Source organism: Gymnodraco acuticeps, unplaced genomic scaffold (genome assembly GCF_902827175.1).
Source record: "Gymnodraco acuticeps unplaced genomic scaffold, fGymAcu1.1, whole genome shotgun sequence".
NCBI lineage: Eukaryota > Metazoa > Chordata > Actinopteri > Perciformes > Bathydraconidae > Gymnodraco > Gymnodraco acuticeps.
The window spans coordinates 6,789,172-6,808,957 of NW_022991180.1; the positions used below are offsets into that span (position 1 = coordinate 6,789,172).

Sequence of the window (19,786 nt, forward strand, 5' to 3'; positions counted from 1 at the left end):
TCACAAACATTTTGTATGCCTCATTGCCTTATTTCTAATAATAATAATAATAATAATAATAATAATAATAATTCAGTCACTTTCCATTTTCAGGGTATTATAATTAAATTGATAAATTGTGAGTTATATTATTATTTTTCTTTCAATATTGACTTTCGTCTCGACACAAAGAGTATTTCCACGTGTCAGTCACTGGAGGTAAGAGCCCAATTAAGCCTTTTCAAATATTTTGTGACATATAAACACTTTAATATTACAGTTACCTATTTTTTTCAAATAACGTATCCACCAGATGTAAATATATGTCAAACATATTTGAAACATCAGCAGCATGTACTAACCACGCTGCTCACGAGTTTCAATGAACGATGTTCTCCATCAAGGTTCACCCAGTCTTACGTGGCTCAGCAAGAGATGACAGGATTTAAAGGAGATAACATAAACATCAAGTGTCACTATCGAAACTCTAGAGAAAGGAAGTGGTGCAGGCTCGGCGGCTCCTGTGTAACACAGTCTGGATCAATAGATGGAGCAAGAGTCGAGATCAGTGCACGCAGCCCTGGTGTTCTCACTGTGACTCTGAGCGGACTGAGGACAGAGAGCAGTGGCTGGTATTGGTGCGGTAAAGGAGACTTACAGATGCCAGTGCACATAACTGTTACTGAGAAACCTACAACTAGTAAGTGTTATAAGTCATTCTTAATTAAAAATATAACATTTGTTGGGTAAAGTAATTTGCAATTTATTTATTTAATAACATTTAAATCTTATCAATTATTGATGTAATTTTACTCTAATAGCTATATCCACATGTCATTACATTCACTTTTACAGCAACAAGTCCTGCTACCCCTGAGCCTGTGAAGCATACCTCTAGTTCTGCAGACCAACCACTTTCCACTGTCGAGGGTAAACAGCAAAGGTGAGAGACTTTCTCATTATCATGCAAATTTGGACAGTTTATACAAATGTGTCATTTTCATTGTGTGTTTTTATTTATTTATTCCTGCTGCAGTGTTTCAGGGAACTTAAAGATCTTCATCATCCGTTAGAGTTTGCTAATCATTTTTGCGATGGTGAACTTGTTAATCTGGTTTATAAACAAACGACAAGGTAAATATATCGTGAACTCTTCCTTCTGAAATACAGGTGTGTAACTAACAGGTGCTTTTATGTCTCTTTTAGAGCAGACAATAGTAGAATCATCAGCCACAACAACGGTAAAATATTTGATTTATTTTCCTAATATAACTTTTCACAGCAAAGACATTACATTTAGAGGTAGAGAGGACATCATTGTAATTGATTTATTTTATTCTTTATATTTATTGTTGTTAAGAAGGTACAGTAAAACAATTTGAACTAACATAAGTATGTCCTTACAAACCTATAATAAAGTACTTTAACACTTGCCTTGTTAATTAAATCTAACAATAGCTCATCTGTAAATGACATTCTTTTTTCTCCAACACAGGCTGAAGGGGAAGTAAGATATGTGAGAACATCTTCAGACGAGGTAACCCTTAACCATTAAAACCATAACTTGTACAGCACTAAATAAGTGCACTAAAATGCTCAGAGGTTAATGTATTATCATTTTAATTATAAAATATACACAAGTAATTCAACAAACCATTTTAAATTAATTATCTTTCAATATAATCTACTTTTAAATGTTCAGCTGCTAGTATTGAATAAATAGGCTTATGTTTGATATTTCTTCAGGTATTAAATGTTGTATTCTGTTCTGCAACAGGTTGAAGCAGAAGATGAGGATGTAACAAACAGCAACATGCCTTAGTTTCAGAGAAACCTGTGAATGTGTTACCACTACCCTACATCTGTATCACTGGAGTTTTGTTTTGTAATGATGTTGTTGCAATTTGCTATCATCTGCTCTTTGGTTTTGCAGAAACCTCATACTTCTTTTTTTGAGGGTTTGCACCTTCTGCTTTTAGTTATCTCCTCCTCTACATAGCTGCAACATATTTTTAAAAAGTACTGTCTTGGGCCTAGTTTCCCACGATCACCTTAAATTCAAGAGTCAGGTTTGTTTTTCTAAAATCCATCTAACAAACCTCTCTTGAGCATGTAACCTTCAAGAAATGAGGTTTCAGAACCCAACAACATTACCATTTAATTTGTCATTGTTGTCTTTACCATAATGTTTTTTTATGTGATGTTTGGTGTAAAATTAATGATATTAAATAGCAAAAATAAACATACTCCAACAATAATTAAACAATTGATCTGCCAGTTGACTTCCTCCTCTTCTCCCTCTTCTAGACTAATAATTTCTTCTGAATGAAAGGTCACTTTCATGAGGGTAATGCAGTTTTCTAAATCTTTCCATTTTGTATTAATTGTGCGGGTTTGACAGAAGCTTGAAGTTCCATATAGAAAAAAAGACATACAGGAATAGGTAACTTGCACATTCAAAAGATTATAAGAACGACCACTGCTCTGTTTTGTGTTGAACATGCTTGAGGGTGATTTTTTTAATTTTTTTTAATTTTACCTTTATTTAACCAGGATAGGTCTCATTGAGATTAAAAATATCTTTTTCAAGAGAGTCCTGGCCCAAGAATGGTAACAGCACAGTTTCAGACAGTTTTACAGTTACAGACAATTAAAAAACAAAACACACAATCACAACACAGTCATACACCAAGTTTAGCCAAAGCATTTACAGACACAGCGGCCTCCTTCAAGGTCAGTTAAAGTTGCTTTGAGTGTTTCTAATGAGACCAGCTCTCTGAGTTTCAGCTCAGTTTGAAGCAGGTTCCAAGCTTGAGGGGCAGCGTAACTGAACGCCCTTTTCCCCAGTTCAGTACGGACCTTTGGTACAGTGAAATAGAAAAAGTTCTCGGAGCGAAGCCGATAGGATCCTGTGCATTTTCTATTTATGTACATCCTTAGATAAGGGGGAAGAGCACCAAGAATAGCCTTATATATAAGGATGTGCCAATGTTTCAGTCTACGCGTGGTCAGGGAAGACCATCCAACACGAGTGTATAGATTGCAGTGGTGCGTCAAGGATCTGAGGTTTGTGATGAATCTCAGTGCACCGTGGTAGACGGTGTCCAGCGAGTGAAGGCACTGAGAAGATGCATTCATATAAACCACATCTCCATAATCCAGCACAGACAGAAAGGTTGCAGACACTAGTCTCTATTTGGCCTCATAGGAAAAACAAGACTTGTTTCTAAAGAAAAAAGCTAATTGTATTCTTAATTTTTTCAAGAGCTCCACAATGTGTGGTTTAAAAGAAAGTGAATTGTCAATTATAATTCCAAGATACTTATACTGCAACACAGATTAAATCTCCGTCCCCTGCAAGGTGGTGATAGGAGGAAGGTTCAAGACCTTGGGTTTTGCTTTCGAGAACATCATTTCAAACCGGAGAGACGTGATGTAAGAATTACATATTTATTGTTTACACGTCATATGAATGAAATGATTGCCATGATAATACAACAGGAGAATGTAATGGTGTTTGGCGATTAGGCCCCGGTTTGCAGGATAATCATTCAGGAGGGAAAGCACCGCTCCGATGAAATCCCCGGGGTCTAGACACTGGTGGTGGTGATGAGTAGGTGAGACTGGTCTGAAGGAGGAAGGTTTAGCTTTGTCCTGAAGGAGACCGGAGGCGAGAGGGGTGGAGGCGGGTTGCGTGTGATCATCTGCAATGACAACTGACAGGGAGGAAGAGCAGGCATTTAAGGCATTTAGCATGTGCAGCGATTGGCTGCTGAGGGGTGACGCCCTCGTATTTAATGAGGGGGGAAGGGAGCCATAGAGTGACGTGTGAGTGACTCGAGTTAGGTCTTCCTTATTGAACTTGCGCTAAAGCTTTCATTTCAAACCGGAGAGACGTGATGTAAGAATTACATATTTATTGTTTACACGTCATATGAATGAAATGATTGCCATGATAATACAACAGGAGAATGTAATGGTGTTTGGCGATTAGGCCCCGGTTTGCAGGATAATCATTCAGGAGGGAAAGCACCGCTCCGATGAAATCCCCAAAACCAGTGAAGTATGAATACTGAGATGAACTGAGTTGCTTACCTTGTGGGGTGACTGGTGATCTGGGAAGGAGAGATAATAGATTAACACGTATATGAGCGACACTGTGCCGGAATCACTGCCGGAGCTTACTGGTCATGCTGAGACTCTGACTGCCGAAATCAGTGCCGGTCTTACCTGAAAACGACCTGCGGGTCGCATGCCTGGCCAGCAGGGCTTGACTACGCCGAGGAGCGAGCGGTTTCGTTTTGTAACGGTGGCCCAACGTCCACGACACCGAAGTGTACGGTAGCCTTCCGCCACGCCTGACTTCGCAGGCTATATATATATATATATATATATATATATATTTCTCTTTATTCTTTTTCCTTTGTTTTGTAACTGACACCGAAGTGTACGGTGGCCTTCCGCCACGCCTGACTTCGCAGGCTATATATATATATATATATATTTCTCTTTATTCTTTTTCCTTTGTTTTGTAACTGACACCGAAGTGTACGGTAGCCTTCCGCTACGACACCGAAGTGTACGGTGGCCTTCCGCCACGCCTGACTTCGCAGGCTATATATATATATATATATATATATATATATATATATATATATATTTTTCTTTATTTCTTTTTCCTTTGTTTTGTAACTGACACCGAAGTGTACGGTGGCCTTCCGCCACGCCTGACTTCGCAGGTTATATATATATATATATATGTATCTTTTTTTCTTTACTCTTTGTTTTGTAACTGACACCGAAGTGTACGGTAGCCTTCCGCTACGACACCGAAGTGTACGGTGGCCTTCCGCCACGCCTGACTTCGCAGGCTATATATATATATATATATATATATATATTTTTTTTTTTATTTTTCCTTTGTTTTGTAACTGACACCGAAGTGTACGGTGGCCTTCCGCCACGCCTGACTTCGCAGGCTATATATATATATATATATATATATATCTTTACTCTTTCTTTATTTCCTTTGTTTTGTAACTGATACCGGAGTGTACGGTGGCCCGAGTCCACGCGGACTGCAGGAAATACATTTTACACTGATGCGTTTGAGCAAGGCCTGGGAATGAAATACCTGTGTGCCGGAGATGAAGCCCATTACCTGTAGTTGCGGCGTGAGACGAGACATTATTCCCTGTGGGCGGGGCCCGCGGAATTAGGACAGGAATGCAGTTTTGAATATCGGGAACCTTAGTGAGACATGTATACTTGTGAATGTGTTTGAGCCACCACCAGTTATATGTATAACTACCATAGTTAGGGTCTGAGAGATCTTTGGGAAGCCCGTACGGCGCTGATGTCCGGACGAATGAAGGTTGTGAAGGCGGAGGAGGACCACCGTCCTAGTTGTTGTAGGGATGAGGTAGAGAGACCTTGATTAGCAGCAGAGGTGGCTGCACCTATCCTGAAGGAATGCCCGGGTATGATATGGGTGATAGGCTGGATTTAGTGAGAACTTGCTTGGGTAGAAATTGACGGGGCCATGACCCTGCGAACCACTCTCCCTGGAAGAAACCCCCCAAAACCCATGGATGGGCGGCATCCGTGAAGACCTCATTGAGTCAGAGGAACGCACGAGGCCATCGTAAATAAAGTAATTCCGTTCCAGTGGGCGAGCAGGAGGGACCAGAACCGAAGGTCTGAACGGCAGCCTTCGTCTAAGAAAACGCAGTCATGGAGGTTGTCGACCGCTGATGCTGCGTCCAGGAGGCGGGAGATGAACGAGCGCCCCTGGGGGATGACGTGCATGGCGAAGTTGAGGTGTCCGAGAAGGGAGAGCAACTGTTGTTTTGTGATAACTTGTTGCTCGCAGTATGACTTGGTGATGTCCTGGATGCGCTGCGATTTGTCGGAGGGGAGAGACGCCTTCATGTCTATGGAGTCGAGGATGATGCCTAAGAACTCTAAGCGTGTGACGGGACCTAACGTTTTCTCTTTGGAGAGAGGGACACCTCACTCCTGAAGCAGTGTTTAAGCTTGGCCAGTGAGATCCCTGAGCTGTCCTGTGGCGGGTTTATGGGGAGGAAGTCGTCCGGTAGGTGAAGGACGGAGGGGATTCTGACGATGTTCAGCAGGATCCAATGGAGCGCTTCCGAGAAGGAATTGAAGATGCAGGGGCTGCTTCTGCACCCGAAGGTCGTGCGAACGCGAAGATAGAGTTTGGACTCCCACTTAATACCGAACAAGTTCCACTGAGACGGATGAATGGGGATGATTTGAAGGCATCGGTAATGTCCGCTTTGGAGAGCCGAGCTCCGTGCCCTGTGAACTTGATCATCTTTATTGCATTATCCACTGAGGCATGGTGAAGGGAGAACTGATCTGGAGGGATGATGCTATTGACGCTGCAGAATGGGCCGGAGCAGGGAGCGGACAGATCGAAAATCAGCCTTTTATTTACGTGTGGCTATTCCGATGGGATTTGAACGGAACACTGAGAAGGGGGGAGGAGCTAAAAGGACCGATTATATATCCTTTGAGAAGTTCTTTGTCGATGAGCTGGGAAACTATGTTGGGTTCTTTAGCGGCTGTAAGTTTCTTGCTACGAAAGTCACTGTGGGAGATGGGAGGACTCCTACCCTGAAGCCTTGGGAGAGCCCTGACGGGAGATAGTCAACGAACACGGAATCTGTAGATAGCGCAGCTGCTAGCTGAGGGATGTTAATGGGAGTGGAGGGGTGATATTCCAGAATGTTTTTTTTTTTTTTTTTTTGATTTGTTTCTGGCGCAGAGCCACTGTGACGGCCCGTCCACACGGTGGCGTGCGTTACAGATTCCGACGCTTCTGCCCATTCACTTTGAATGGGGTGACGTCACTTTTAGTAGAACTGTATTTTGGGAAGCAACGTGGAGCGTTTGCTGGCGTTGCTCGCTTCAAAAAGTTGAGCAATGTTCAACTTTTGGCGCCTCGGCAGAAGCGTCAGCCAATGAAGTCCCGTTTATGCAAATCTGCCGGTACAAGCGCTAGCCAATCAGACCGCGTGTATGTTGGGAGAGACTACGCAGGTAATTCCTCATATTCCAAAAATGTGAGGGAAAATTCATTATAGCGGTAGTGAATCACCCGGTGCTGTATGATCAGTCTCTGTTCATCTACCGGGATACAAACCAGAGGAGCGAGGCATGGAGGGAGGAGGCAGAGACAGTGGGTGAAACTGGTAGGTTTTCGCCTGTTGGGGATTTTTTTTTCCTTTCCAGTTTACTTAGTTTTAACATTGCTATTGCTTTGTGTGTCGGGGGCAAGAGATTCATGTGATTGGTTGTTGCTGCTGTGCGGACCGTAGCGTAGGCAGAAATTTACTTTAGGGTGGGCCTGTAAAAATATAGGGTGGGCCAGATTTTCTTCTGCGCATCGGAAACTAACCACGATCCCGCCGGTACCGGTGGCAGATTACTTTTAGAATACTTCCTTTCCTCTTCTTTTTCTTCTTTCCTCCTCTTCTTTTTATCTTTTCCTCTTCTTTCTATCTTTTCCTTTCTTCTTTCTCTTTAGAATACTTTCTTTTCCATAACAGATGGGTATGTTTTGGTGAACGGGAGACACGTATTTTACTGTTTTAATGGCTTATGAAGAGCACGAACACGACATTTTAGTGTCATTCTTGACAGCTCTCTCATCTGCACCGTACATAAAAAGAAAAACTCACCCAGACTGCATTCTTTGTACTGTCTTAAAACCTTTCCTTGGAAAAGTGTATGCATTGTAAGGTGTCCTTGGGTGCTTTGAAAGGCGCCCCTAAATAGAATACATTATCGTTATTTATTATCTGAAACGATGTAATCACTTTTAAAACTTTTCCCAGTTACTTGCCCCATGCATTCGGCAGCAGCAGGCCATTCAGTTAGATTTGATCCCGTTATGAATGTCATAATTTCGACAATACATAAATGCTACATAAACGTTATCTTCCACGTTTTATCTAAACATCTCCGTTTCTACCTTCCAATATGTTTTGAAAGAGAACTCTCTCTCTCTCATCTGCGTGCGGGGCGGGGCCTCACGGACACGCTACATCTCTCGCTCGCAGATACGCTGCATCGCTGTGCACACGGTTCTGCCGGTAATGAATATTACATTGTGAGGAAACTTTCCACCAATAATTCCAATAAGTATTCACTTCAGGTTTACGAAAGTAACTGCACTCAGTTTACTCGTTTTTTCAAATGTAACGCCAGCTGAATATACTGATTTTTTATTTTTTTTCCCTTCCGATTACGTAACACCGTTACATGTATTCCGTTACAACCCAGCCCTGTGTAAGGGTCGAGTGCAAACGTTTTCGTTAAAACTAGTACCTGAGTGCAACGGAAGTTGAAGCTCCTGTGGCGGAGTCTTCCAGAGCCTGGAGGCGAGCATCGATAGCTATCATGGAGCTAGCCAGGGATTGCAGGGAGCCGGCCGCGCTACTCTCCATAGGGGTGTGTGACGCTCCCGGACTGGCGAGCCTGAGAAGGGGTGGATTTTTTTGGAGGGGGACGGGATCCTGGAGGGCTCGACTTCCTGCCCTTTTTTTACCTCCGCGGCTGCGTCCTCGTCCTGCTCTCTGGGAAGCTGGCTGGAGCTGCTGCCCCGGACTGGGGAGCTACGCTGGAGACCTGGTCCGAGAGCTATCGCCGCTGAGAGAGAGTGAGGCCTGGGGCTGTGGGAAAGCCCTGCTGCAGGAGCCGGGCGATGAGGAAGTCTGCCTCTGTTGATAAGCCGCTGTGGGGAGCCGAACCGGGATCGGAGACTTCCAGAGAAGGTTCGTGTTCCGAATTGTCCGAGTTGGACATCTTGAGCTAGTTGTTTCTTACGGTTTTTTCTCACGAGAAGCAGTATTGTATTGCAACTACCATTGCGTGTGATCATCTGCAATGACAACTGACAGGGAGGAAGAGCAGGTATTTAAGGCATTTAGCATGTGCAGCGATTGGCTGCTGAGGCGTGACGCCCTCATATTTAATGAGGGGGGAAGGGAGCCATAGAGTGACGTGTGAGTGACTCGAGTTAGGTCTTCCTTATTGAACTTGCGCTAAAGCTTTCATTAGTCAATTGTGGTTAAAATGCAATGTAAAGTCTTCAGAGAACATACTTTACCTTTGCACAAATTCAGTGGGCGGACCTTTTACAATTGCAGATACACAATTAATATGTTTATGAGATTAAATACAGAATATTATAACCATTTTAAAAGATCTAACTCAACAGTATCCTAATTAGGGTAATCATTCTTATCATGACTTTTATTTTTACTTTAATGTACCGAGATTTTAGTTAATTTGGTTGAAATTGCATTTCTGAACATTTCATGTGAAGTCTTTTTTCCCCCTCTCCTTTAACACAGGCCGAAGAGGAAATAACATACAGTACTGTTACGCACAAGAGAAACACTTCAAGCCAGGTAATCCATCACTGCAGAATATTAAGATGTTACATTTTCATATAATGTACTATCACTTTCTTTAACTGTACTGCATATTCTACAGGGCATACAGGTATTTGATATTCATAATCATGTTGAGCATCTCTATGATCCAACCAGTGCGTCAAGTAAAATACTAAAAGGCTCATTGATACACTTGGTACATCTATCTTACTTTACCATTCCCAACTAAAAACAAATAAAATAATTTGTGATTAATCAAAAACGTAAGTTGCACACTCCTATCTTTTATAACTGTGTCACCTTCCTCACACAGAGTTCACCTGCGGAGAGTGCGGTGGACGTGGTATATAGTTCTGTGATCCCCATGAAGCAGCAACATGTACCAATGGTAACTATTAAGAACATTTCACACTGACTGTCACTGTTTTTATTAATTTATTTAATTGTTAGTCTCACTGGATTTATGGCACTTTTCTAATTTAGAAAAACATCCTTTTCTGTTTTTCTTTCATTCTTTTTTTCAACAGGTTGAAGCGAATGATGAGAACGTCACATACAGCACATTGGCTTAGCTCCAGCACAGCTTAGCATATTCAACCACTGCTTGTCTATTTATCTTGTAAACTAGTCTGGTTATTGGTATTATTTGGAGATAACATTACTAAGAAGCATTTCCCTGTGTTTGACGAAACTGTTGTCAACATGTTAACAGTATTATTTGTTAGGCCTAATGCACACGTAAGTCGTCTTGACTCAAAGTGCATTTACAAACATTTGTAATTATATTTCATAACATGTAATCTCCTGTCCTTGTTTCAAATTTCAATGTGTAAATGTTTCTAACTGTACTATATTAATAATATTCATTATTATATTGTCATAATATTCAATATCATATTGTCTTGAAACACCAACCACTGCTTATGTGCTGCCATCAGACATCCTGATGGTATAAAACCACTGGAAATGTTAAAATAGCACAATACTGCTACCTAAAGTGTCAAATCAGTTCATATCTTGTAATGTTCAAAGCTTCCCTTTTATAGAGTTGCTTTTCAGTTTACAAGTCAGTTTGTATTGTAAGGTAAAATGAATAATGGCTGAATTAAATTGAGCTGCTTCAGTTTCAGAGTCCTGGTATTGTTCATGCTACCTCACTGTAACACAGGCATGGCCTTTTGGATACATGAAAATAACCTTTACTAATGTTACAATCTGCACTTTTCAAGTCAAAATACACGGACACTTTACAATGGGAGATAGAATAACTAAGTAATAATAATCATAATAATCACACAGACAACAGGTTGAAAAACAGGTTGCTGGGTACTGCATTTTAGCTGGGGCCGAAAATGGCTGCTTTGAAAAAAGACAGTTTCCAATTCATCCATTTTAATTCTCACAAACCGTTTCCAGGCTTTAGTTTGCAAGACATGTTGTGTCAGAGGAAATGGGTTTTACTCATCTTCTAATTGAAGAATATCTTCATCAATGGACACCATGTAGAGCATAATAATGCTTTACAGACACCTTATGTGAGGAACTCACTTAAAAAGAAGAACGATTGTAACAAAGTTGCATATAAAATAGAAGGAAAATATAAATGCTTGTCGCTGCCTTGGGTCCTCTGTGTGTTGTCTGAATACTCACCGACATGGCTGTTCACCTCAGACTTCTTCTCATCCTCGCTGGACTCACCGGTCAGTAACTGATCATTTTAAAAATGGTTGAGCCAATTCACATGTCAGTAGATGACACAAAAAGGCAGGCGTTTGTTGGGTTACAATGTTTTATTTCATACAAATACAATTTAGTATGTCAAAACTGAATGTGAATGCGTATATATCAGTTAAAAGGCTGTATGTATTCTTGTTGCAGGAATTCACACCATTACTCAATCAGTGAAGTGTCAGTGAAAGCCAGAGATTCCATCACTATCCCATGTCTCTATGACCTGCAACATAGAAATCAAGTTAAATATTGATGTAAAGGAGGACCTTGGTTGTCTTGCTGTACTAAAGTCCGGACTGATTCACAACGTAGCTCAAGAAAGTTTTCAATCTCTGATGATAAAATCCTAAAATGTTTTACTGCGACCATAAATGATCTGAAAAATAAGGATATTGATTATTACTGGTGTGTTGTGGAGATTGATGGAGATTGATGGAGATTGATGGAGGGGCAGATGTTGGGGACACATTTCACCTGTCAGTCACAGGTAAGAGACCTTAAAGCATCTTTCAGCACATTTTAAATCCTTAATCCTGATATTTTACAATGAGATGGATAAAAGAGATTGCTTTTCTTTATTGTTAATCTCAACGCTTAAGTCCTTCGATCTTTATCCTCCTGAACAATCAGGATATTGAACGTGTGCATGAGCTCTCAAAGTCAATTATGGTAGAAAATCCCTAAGAAGGGTCGTAATTCAGCAACAACAATGTTTTATTAAAAGTAGTGAGATACAATCATAATACCTTGTTCTCTACCAGATGTAACTTCTGTAGATGCAACACATGTCAATCTACAAATCTATTGTATATAAAGTAATTAGGCTACCTATCAATCTATATTGAATGTGGCTGGTATTTGTGCGTTAAAGGAGATTTACAGATGCCGGTGCATGTCACAGTTACTGACAGACCCACTAGTAAGTATACAATGTATGCCAAGTACAGCCATTTGCAAATGTCGAACCCTAACCCTATCCTTAGAAGGATACGTATACTGCATATTACTTTACGAATCATTGTTCTGTCATGAATTATAGCCACACTTCCAACAACAAGACTTCCAACCACTCTCAATCACAGCCACCCAGACAAAGCTATTACCACAGTCAAGAATGAACAGTACGGGTCAGTCTTTGCATTTACATGCAGTATTCAAAAAGCAATGGCCATTTTATGGTCAAATTAAACTCATTGTAAGCACTCTTTGCCTTTTTAAATACATTATTTATATCTGAGACCAATATGTTGAAACTAAAACAGGGTATAATACTGTATTTCAAATAATTGGTGTTGTGTGCGCTTACATGTATTCCGTAGGGCTTCATTTGACATAGAGAGCCTCATCGTCAGTCTGATTGTGGCATTGCTTATCTGGTTCATGTTGAAAAAACACAGTAAGTCAAAGTCTGAAGAACATCCTATTCTTGACAAATACTTTTCTATTTTTAAAATATATTTCCTTTGAGTATCGATTGAAGTGCACTGTTCATTTGTCATCATTCTGTTTCACTTTTAGAATGGAATAAAGCAGAATCATCATATGCAACACCAGTAAGATATACATATCCTTCTCAATGAATGCATGGTATTTGTATCTTATGTATTTATTTCAAATGGCTCCTGTGGGTATTGTCTTATATAATAATGTAATGTAAAGCGCTAAATAAATACCATGAATTATTATGTATTAGGCTATAAAGATTTACAGCGTAGAGATAAAAGTGCATTAACGGTCATTTTTGCTTCAGTGATTTCAATATAATTGTAAAAGTAAACCAGTTCGTAACATTTTTAAAAGAAAATACTGTTCTCATTCATAACACTCCGTTCGATGTCTCACTATGGGATGCGCCTCATCGCGGAGCAAACAGAAGCATCAATCTCATTACGCCAATCCTGATTGGCTGGTGATCTTGACGTCAGCGTCAGGGAATTCAACCCCTATAAGTAGCTTGCGCCACGACGCATGCGTCATTCAAACACCTCTTCTCGCTTCAGAGCACATCTCTATAGTAGCCGGACAAGCTTAACGGTCCACAGACTGAACCCAAATATAACCATTTCGGTCGACGGGCGCTCGCCGGCTACTCCTTCTGCTTCGCAAGAAGACGGTAATACTAACACCAGTTAGTATTAAAATCGACCTCGCCGTTTCTTTCCCCGGAAAGTAAGGTAAGGTTTTGATTTTTCTCAAGCTAGCTACGCACCTGTTGCTAGCTAGCTTCCCCTTACTACCGACACCACGGTAGCGAGGACGCTTGTCAGGCCGGGACCCGGTGGCGGCAAGAGACGCGGGAACGGAGCCCCACGCCTCACCAGGCGGGAGCTCCCGGCGAGACCTCACCATGGTCTCGCCCGCAGAGGCTCGGCCTGCTCCGCATACCGCCGATGGAACTGCTGGTGGCAGCCCACCTCCTACCGAGGATGGGCCCGTTACCAAGCAGGAACCCCACGCTGCCAGCGAAGGTGGACCGTTTCCAGTCGACCATGACTGAACGGTCCTACAGAGCCGCAGCGTTGTCCGCCAGGGCTCTGAACGTTTCCTCACTGCTAACCGCATACCAAGCGGAGCTCTGTGAGGATATGTTGAGTAATCCTGGACAGGCCGTTCTGGATGAGTTGGCCGCGGTCACAGACATTTGTCTCCGTGTCCAACGCTGCGCCGTCCAGGCCACGGGCAAAACAATGGGGATCATGGTGGTGCAGGAAAGAGCTAGATGGCTCAACCTCACCAACCTCCCAGACCGGGAAAAGGAGGATGTGCTTGACATGCCCATCGTTCCCGAGGGGATTTTCGGCTCCGCTCTTGCCTCCATGCAGAGGAGATGCGAGTCGAAAAAGAAGGAGGACGAGGCCCTCCACCTCTGCCTCCCTCGAAGGGCCCAGCTGCTGCCTTCGTAGCGGCAGCCCTTCGTCCAAGCTGCTCCGAACCCTGCTCGGTTCAAAATACCGAAAACGCAGAGGTCGCAGTCCGCCCCGAGTTCCCAGCCCAGGCAGGGGACGAGGGCGAGCTGGCCTAGAAAATCTCCGGTTCCGGCTGCAGCCCAGGCGCAGCCAACCCAGAATTTCGGCCAGCAGTCGAGGAAGAAGAAGCGAGCGGCGTGACAGCCCCTCCTTCTCCCCTCTGTGACAGAGCTGGAAGTCTACGGTTCCCCAGCTCTAAATGTGTTCCCGCCGCCTCGAGAGATGCCTCAACACCATCCTCAAGTCCGCGTAAACACATGTCACACACTTATTGATTTTTCTGTCATAAAACATTTTCCGCTGACGCATCCAGGCTTCAAGCCAAGGGCGCAGCTCCAATTTTTTTTAAAGAAAAACAATAAACAGTCCGTCAACTGTTCCCCTTCTGAGAGCAGCTACGGCCTCTCTCAAAGGGCGGACAATTGACGGGTCTGTGAAGGCACCACCGTCACGCGCATGCGCATTGCCGGCTGGGGCTGTAAAGGCACCGCCGTCACGCACATGCGCAGTGCTGGCTGGGGTCGTGAAGGCACCGCCGTCACGCACATGCGCAGTGCCGGCTGGAGCTGTAAAGGCACCGCCGTCACGCACATGCGCAGTGCCGGCTGGGGCTGTAAAGGCACCACCGTCACGCACATGTGCAGTGCCGGCTGGAGCCGATATAAGTTCAGAATGCTCACTCACACATCTCTGCTGCGGCTCGTGCGACAAGACGACTGGTTTACATCAGTCGACCTGAAATATGCGTATTTTCACATCCCAGTATATTACCCACACAGGAAATATCTGAGATTCGCATTTCAGGGGATCTGTTATGAATACAGAGTACTCCCCTTCGGTCTGTCTCTCAGTCCAAGGGTGTTTGTACGATGTACGGAAGCCGCGATAGCCCCGTTAAGACAACAGGGTATTCGCCTGGCGACCTACCTGGACGACTGGCTGCTTCTCGCACAGTCGGAGCAGGAGGCTGTTACGCAGACAAATGTCCTCGTAAAGCACCTGCTCAACCTGGGTTTCATAATAAACACAGAGAAGAGCATGTTGTGCCCCGCGCAGAATATACTCTTCCTGGGTTTACGCCTGAACTCAGTGCCCTTTTCAGCTCGCTTGTCAGCGGAAAGAGTGAAAGCTTTCAGAGCTTGTCTCGCTCTTTTCCAGCTGCGCAAACATGTTCTCTTCAGATCATGCCTGCGATTGCTGGGGCTCATGGCGTCAGCCATCCTGGTCGTACGACTGGGACGCTTACACATGAGGGAGTTTCAGTGCTGGGCGGAAAACTAAAACTAAACCCCGCGCCATGGCGCGCGGAGAGTTATGGTTACTGTGAAACGCGTAATGGCACTGCGCCACTGGCTGCACCCGACTTTTCTAGTACGAGGTGTGCCTATGGGTGCTGTCCTTTCACGGAAAGTGGTCACCACGGACGCATGTCTGACAGGTTTTGGAGGTATTTATGAAGGTCGCCCGGTGAGGGGTCTCTGGAGCAGAGACCTCCAGCGGGCGCACATAAATTACCTGGAGCTTTTAGCGGTGTTTCTCACCCTAAAACGCTTTCTGCCTTTCCTCAGGGGACATCACGTCCTCGTGAGGACAGACAATACGACCACAATATCGTATATTAACCGCCAAGGGGGTTTGCGTTGTCTCCAGTTACACACACTGGCGCGCAAACTGATCCTATGGAGCGGTAGACCATAGGAGCGGAACCTCGGGGCAGATCTACTGTCCAGAGGTATACCACTTTATGCAGACTGGACTCTACATCCAAGGATTGTGAGCCAGCTGTGGGTGCGTTACGGCAGAGCCGCGGTGGATCTGTTCGCATCGAAAGACAACGCTCAGTGTCAGCTGTTCTTTTCGATGCGCGATCTAAATGCACCGTTAGGCGTGGATGCACTCGCGCACGATTGGCCCCCGGGCCTTCTGTACGCGTTCCCACCCCTGGCTCTGATACCCCCAACTCTGGCCAGAGTGAGAGAGCAATGCCACACACTTATCCTGATAGCTCCGCACTGGCCAGCTATGTACTGGCTAGCGGAGATATATCAGCTGCTGTGCGGGCAGCCATGGCAGCTCCCACTACGCAGGGACATACTGTCCCAAGCGGGGGGGGCGATCTTTCACCCACACCCAGAGCGCTTGGCTCTATGGGCCTGGCGCGTGAGTGGTACAATCTGAATACAGTGTGACATGAAGCTGACCCTGGCAGCTGCCAAGCGAGCCAGTGGCACTCATGCACTATCTGTACAGTCTTCATGCACTCAGTTCGCCCCAGGGCAAACAGAGTGTGGTTGAAGCCTGACCCTGCCTTTATCTTAAGGCGGTTGGTTCAGGTACCACATTTGACATTGAGGCATCCTCCCCGCCACTGTATTCCTCCGGGGAACAGCGGCCGGATTTGCCGTGTCCAGCCCGTGCTTTACGCACGTACAGGGACAGATCAAGGGTGCTTCGTCATAATGACCAACCCCTTGTGTCCTGGGCTAACCCTTATAAGGGCAAGCCTGTTACTAAGCAACGGCTCTCCCACTGGTTTGTGGAAGCAATTGCTTTGGGGCTCATACGAGTCAGAGTTCGCAGGCACCCTCGGGTCCGCGAGCTCTTTCGACTCAGGGTCTGGCTGCATCCTGGGCTCTGTCCAGGATGTCTCCCATCCAAGACATTGGTGCAGCGGCGAGCTGGTCCTCGCCGCTCACTTTTGTCCGCCTCTTAACAGGCTGGACGTTCTGCTCCCAGTGTGACTCAAGCAGTGCTGGGCACCTGGTTGAGTCAGAGCTCTACCTGTTTAGTTCTGGTTGGTTTGGTGATTTTCGAGATAAGCTCGTCTGACAATACGGGAGCTACAATTTCCCATAGTGAGACATCGAACGGAGTGTTATGAATGAGAACTATAGGTTACTTACGTAACCCCAGTTCTCAGAGTAACAAGAAGTGAGATGTCTCACCAGACGGCCCTCCTTGCTATGGTGAAGCGAGAAGAGGTGCTTATTTTGAATGACGCATGCGTCGTGGCGCAAGCTACTTATAGGGGGTGAATTCCCTGACGCTGACGTCAAGATCACCAGCCAATCAGGATTGGCGTAATGAGATTGATGCTTCTGTTTGCTCCGCGATGAGGCGCATCCCATAGTGAGACATCTCACTTCATGTTACTCTGAGAACTGGGGTTACGTAAGTAACCTATAGTTACTTTTGAGTGCACTGCAACTGCATGTTGTAGCAGATTCTAATTTAATAAACTGGAGATATGTTTTATTTTATGCTTTTTGAAACTGTATAGAGCAGGATTTGAGAACGTCCTTTTCTCCTCCAACACAGGCTGAGGAGGAAATCATCTACTGCAATGTTAGGCCCAAGAGAAAGTCTTCAAGCCAGGTAATATCTCACACAATGCAGTACATTTCCAGAAGAGTCTTTGAGAGTATAGGTTTTGAAAGACACTTCCTTCTTCAAAACAGGCTGAAGAGGACGTAACATATTTGTAATGTTGGAATCGTGACGAAAACATCAAGCCAGGTAACACCAACACTAAACATTATGCCATTACAATAATTTCATTTTAATAGTGTAAAAAGAGGGTGCCATGTCGTTTTGTTGTGATTTGTTTGGCCCTTAAACCATGACAAGTGCAGATTAAAAAAAGAATAGTTGATGGAAAGTGTTTTATTTATTGTTTAATAGCTGTCCCCTATCCAGAGGTCATATGCTAGTGATGTGGACGTGACGTACAGCTCCGTGATTCCCATAAAGCAACAGAATGTAAACACTTTCTTCCCTTTTTATATATATAAAAAAACGTTTCTCACTTCTCTTTTAGTCATTTCCATCCATTTTGTTCGAACATTTCAAAATGGTTATTTGTCAAATTTTAACACTTTCAACTTGTCTGGTTGACTGTTCTGAATTTCTAATCGTAATGTTGCTTCTGTTCTCCAGGTTGAAGCAGAAGATAATGATGTTACGTACAGCACGTTGGCTCAGCACTAACAGAAAATGAAAATGTTTGTCCGTCTGTTCATCTTTTTATCTCTCTGCGAGCAGACAGCTATTCTTACTAGACGAGAGTGTTACACGTCATCGTCTGCTTTTATCATTTGGTTGTGCAGAAACTTCTTCTCCTTTGCATCACTAGTTGTCTCACCTTTCTTTAACCCTCCCTTTCATACACAAACATTGACAACTATGCAGATATTTTACTATATTTGTATTCATGCGTTAATCTCAGAACATTTAGTTATATTTAGCTTTTCGAGAAACCACCTGTTAGAATCTAACTCAATACAGCTAAATGAATCGTCTCTTATGTCACATGTCATTTCTACGGAGGAATCTGCGGTTTTCTAGCCTTGTGGTTGCTCAAAAGGGTTCATTTTTTACTCAGTCAGACATCCACTTTCTTGCACCACAAGGCTATAAAACCACAGATATGTAAAGTATAAAAAGGTTGAATATGTAAGTGCTCTGGTGAGCTTGCTGTTTTGTATACTTATAACTCTAAAAGGACCAAGGTGCATATCATTTCTTAGGATTTTTCAACAGCTTTTACCAATTAGTTTTTTACATACTGTGTGTTTCTGTCCTTCACTTTGGATAGAAGGAAACAATAAGCATACTTATTTGTTCATGATATTTCTGATACTCAACTCAGTTACGTTAAACAAATGCAAATCGTATTAATCATTTGATGTTGTTACTAACATGCTTTAAGTAAATCCAACTGGAGTGCTGATTTGTTGTATTCATGACGCTACACTGAGGCTATTATTGCTTTAGATATTGTTTAACTGCATATATATAACAATTAACCAATCACAGCCAACGTCTTCACTGTAGGAGGTACCCAGATTTGAACGTTTTCATATTTAGAAAATAAGGAAGTAGACCATCATCATTTTTCTTTTTTAGCTCACACACGGACATGGCTGTTCACCTCAGCTTCCTTCTCATTTTGACTGGACTTACAGGTCAGTGACAGAAAGCATTTTAAATGTGTGAAAATGGCATCATATCCTTTTAACGGTCAGAAGATGATGATTAAGAAAAATGTCAATTAAACTAACATTCTCCACTTTTGTCTTTCATTTATAATTACGACAAACGTGACCTAATATTTAAAACTGCTATTATCTAAAATATGCAGAGAAAACATTTAAAATCATTTGCTCTTGTTGCAGGAAGTCACGGCATAACTACCGTCAGTAAAGTGTCAGTGAGAGCTGGAGGTTCGATCACCATTCCATGTCTCTACGAGTCACAATACATAAACCATGTGAAATACTTGTGTAAAGGATCTACTTGGAACTTCTGCTCTGACGCGATTAAAACAAACCAACACAATACAGGGAAGTTTTCCATCTCTGATGACAAACAACGAAAAATCTTCACTGTGACTATAAATGACCTGACTGATAAGGACACTGAATATTACTGGTGTGCTGTGGAGATTAAAGATGGAGCAGATCTCAAAGAGTATTTCCACCTGTCAGTCACTGGAGGTAAGAGCCCAATTACGCCTTTTCAAATCTTTTGTGAAATATCAACACTTTAATATTACAATGACCTCATTTTCTCAAATAACGTATCCACCAGATGTAAATATATGCCAAACATATTTGAAACATCAGCAGCATGTACTAACCACGCTGCTCACAAGTTTCAATGAATGATGTTCTCCATCAAGGTTCA

The 19,786-nt window shown here is 43.2% G+C and overlaps 1 protein-coding gene and 3 long non-coding RNA genes across 9 annotated transcripts in view; all 4 read left to right on the top strand.

Annotated features, from left to right (window-relative positions):
* LOC117560873 (polymeric immunoglobulin receptor-like) overlaps positions 1–19,786 on the top strand; it is a 36,107-nt gene that overhangs the window by 8,049 nt on the left and 8,272 nt on the right. For 5 of the 6 annotated variants that reach the window (XR_004571248.1, XM_034237973.1, XM_034237976.1 and 2 more), the window contains exon 3: positions 19,276–19,596. Coding sequence is in view for 5 of the 6 variants with exons in the window: in XM_034237973.1 (XP_034093864.1) it covers positions 19,276–19,596 (321 nt within the window). In the remaining variant the exon portion in view is untranslated. Of the gene's footprint in view, positions 1–19,016; positions 19,066–19,275; positions 19,597–19,786 lie in introns of those variants that run through there. The other variant, XM_034237974.1, reaches the window with a different exon arrangement.
* Positions 1,081–1,977, top strand: LOC117560884. Its single transcript, XR_004571254.1, has 3 exons — positions 1,081–1,220; positions 1,475–1,516; positions 1,757–1,977. It is a non-coding gene; the product is annotated as an uncharacterized LOC117560884 (long non-coding RNA).
* LOC117560881 lies at positions 9,362–10,528 on the top strand. Its single transcript, XR_004571251.1, has 3 exons — positions 9,362–9,419; positions 9,718–9,792; positions 9,932–10,528. It is a non-coding gene; the product is annotated as an uncharacterized LOC117560881 (long non-coding RNA).
* Positions 17,372–18,632, top strand: LOC117560883. Its single transcript, XR_004571253.1, has 3 exons — positions 17,372–17,476; positions 17,560–17,617; positions 18,038–18,632. It is a non-coding gene; the product is annotated as an uncharacterized LOC117560883 (long non-coding RNA).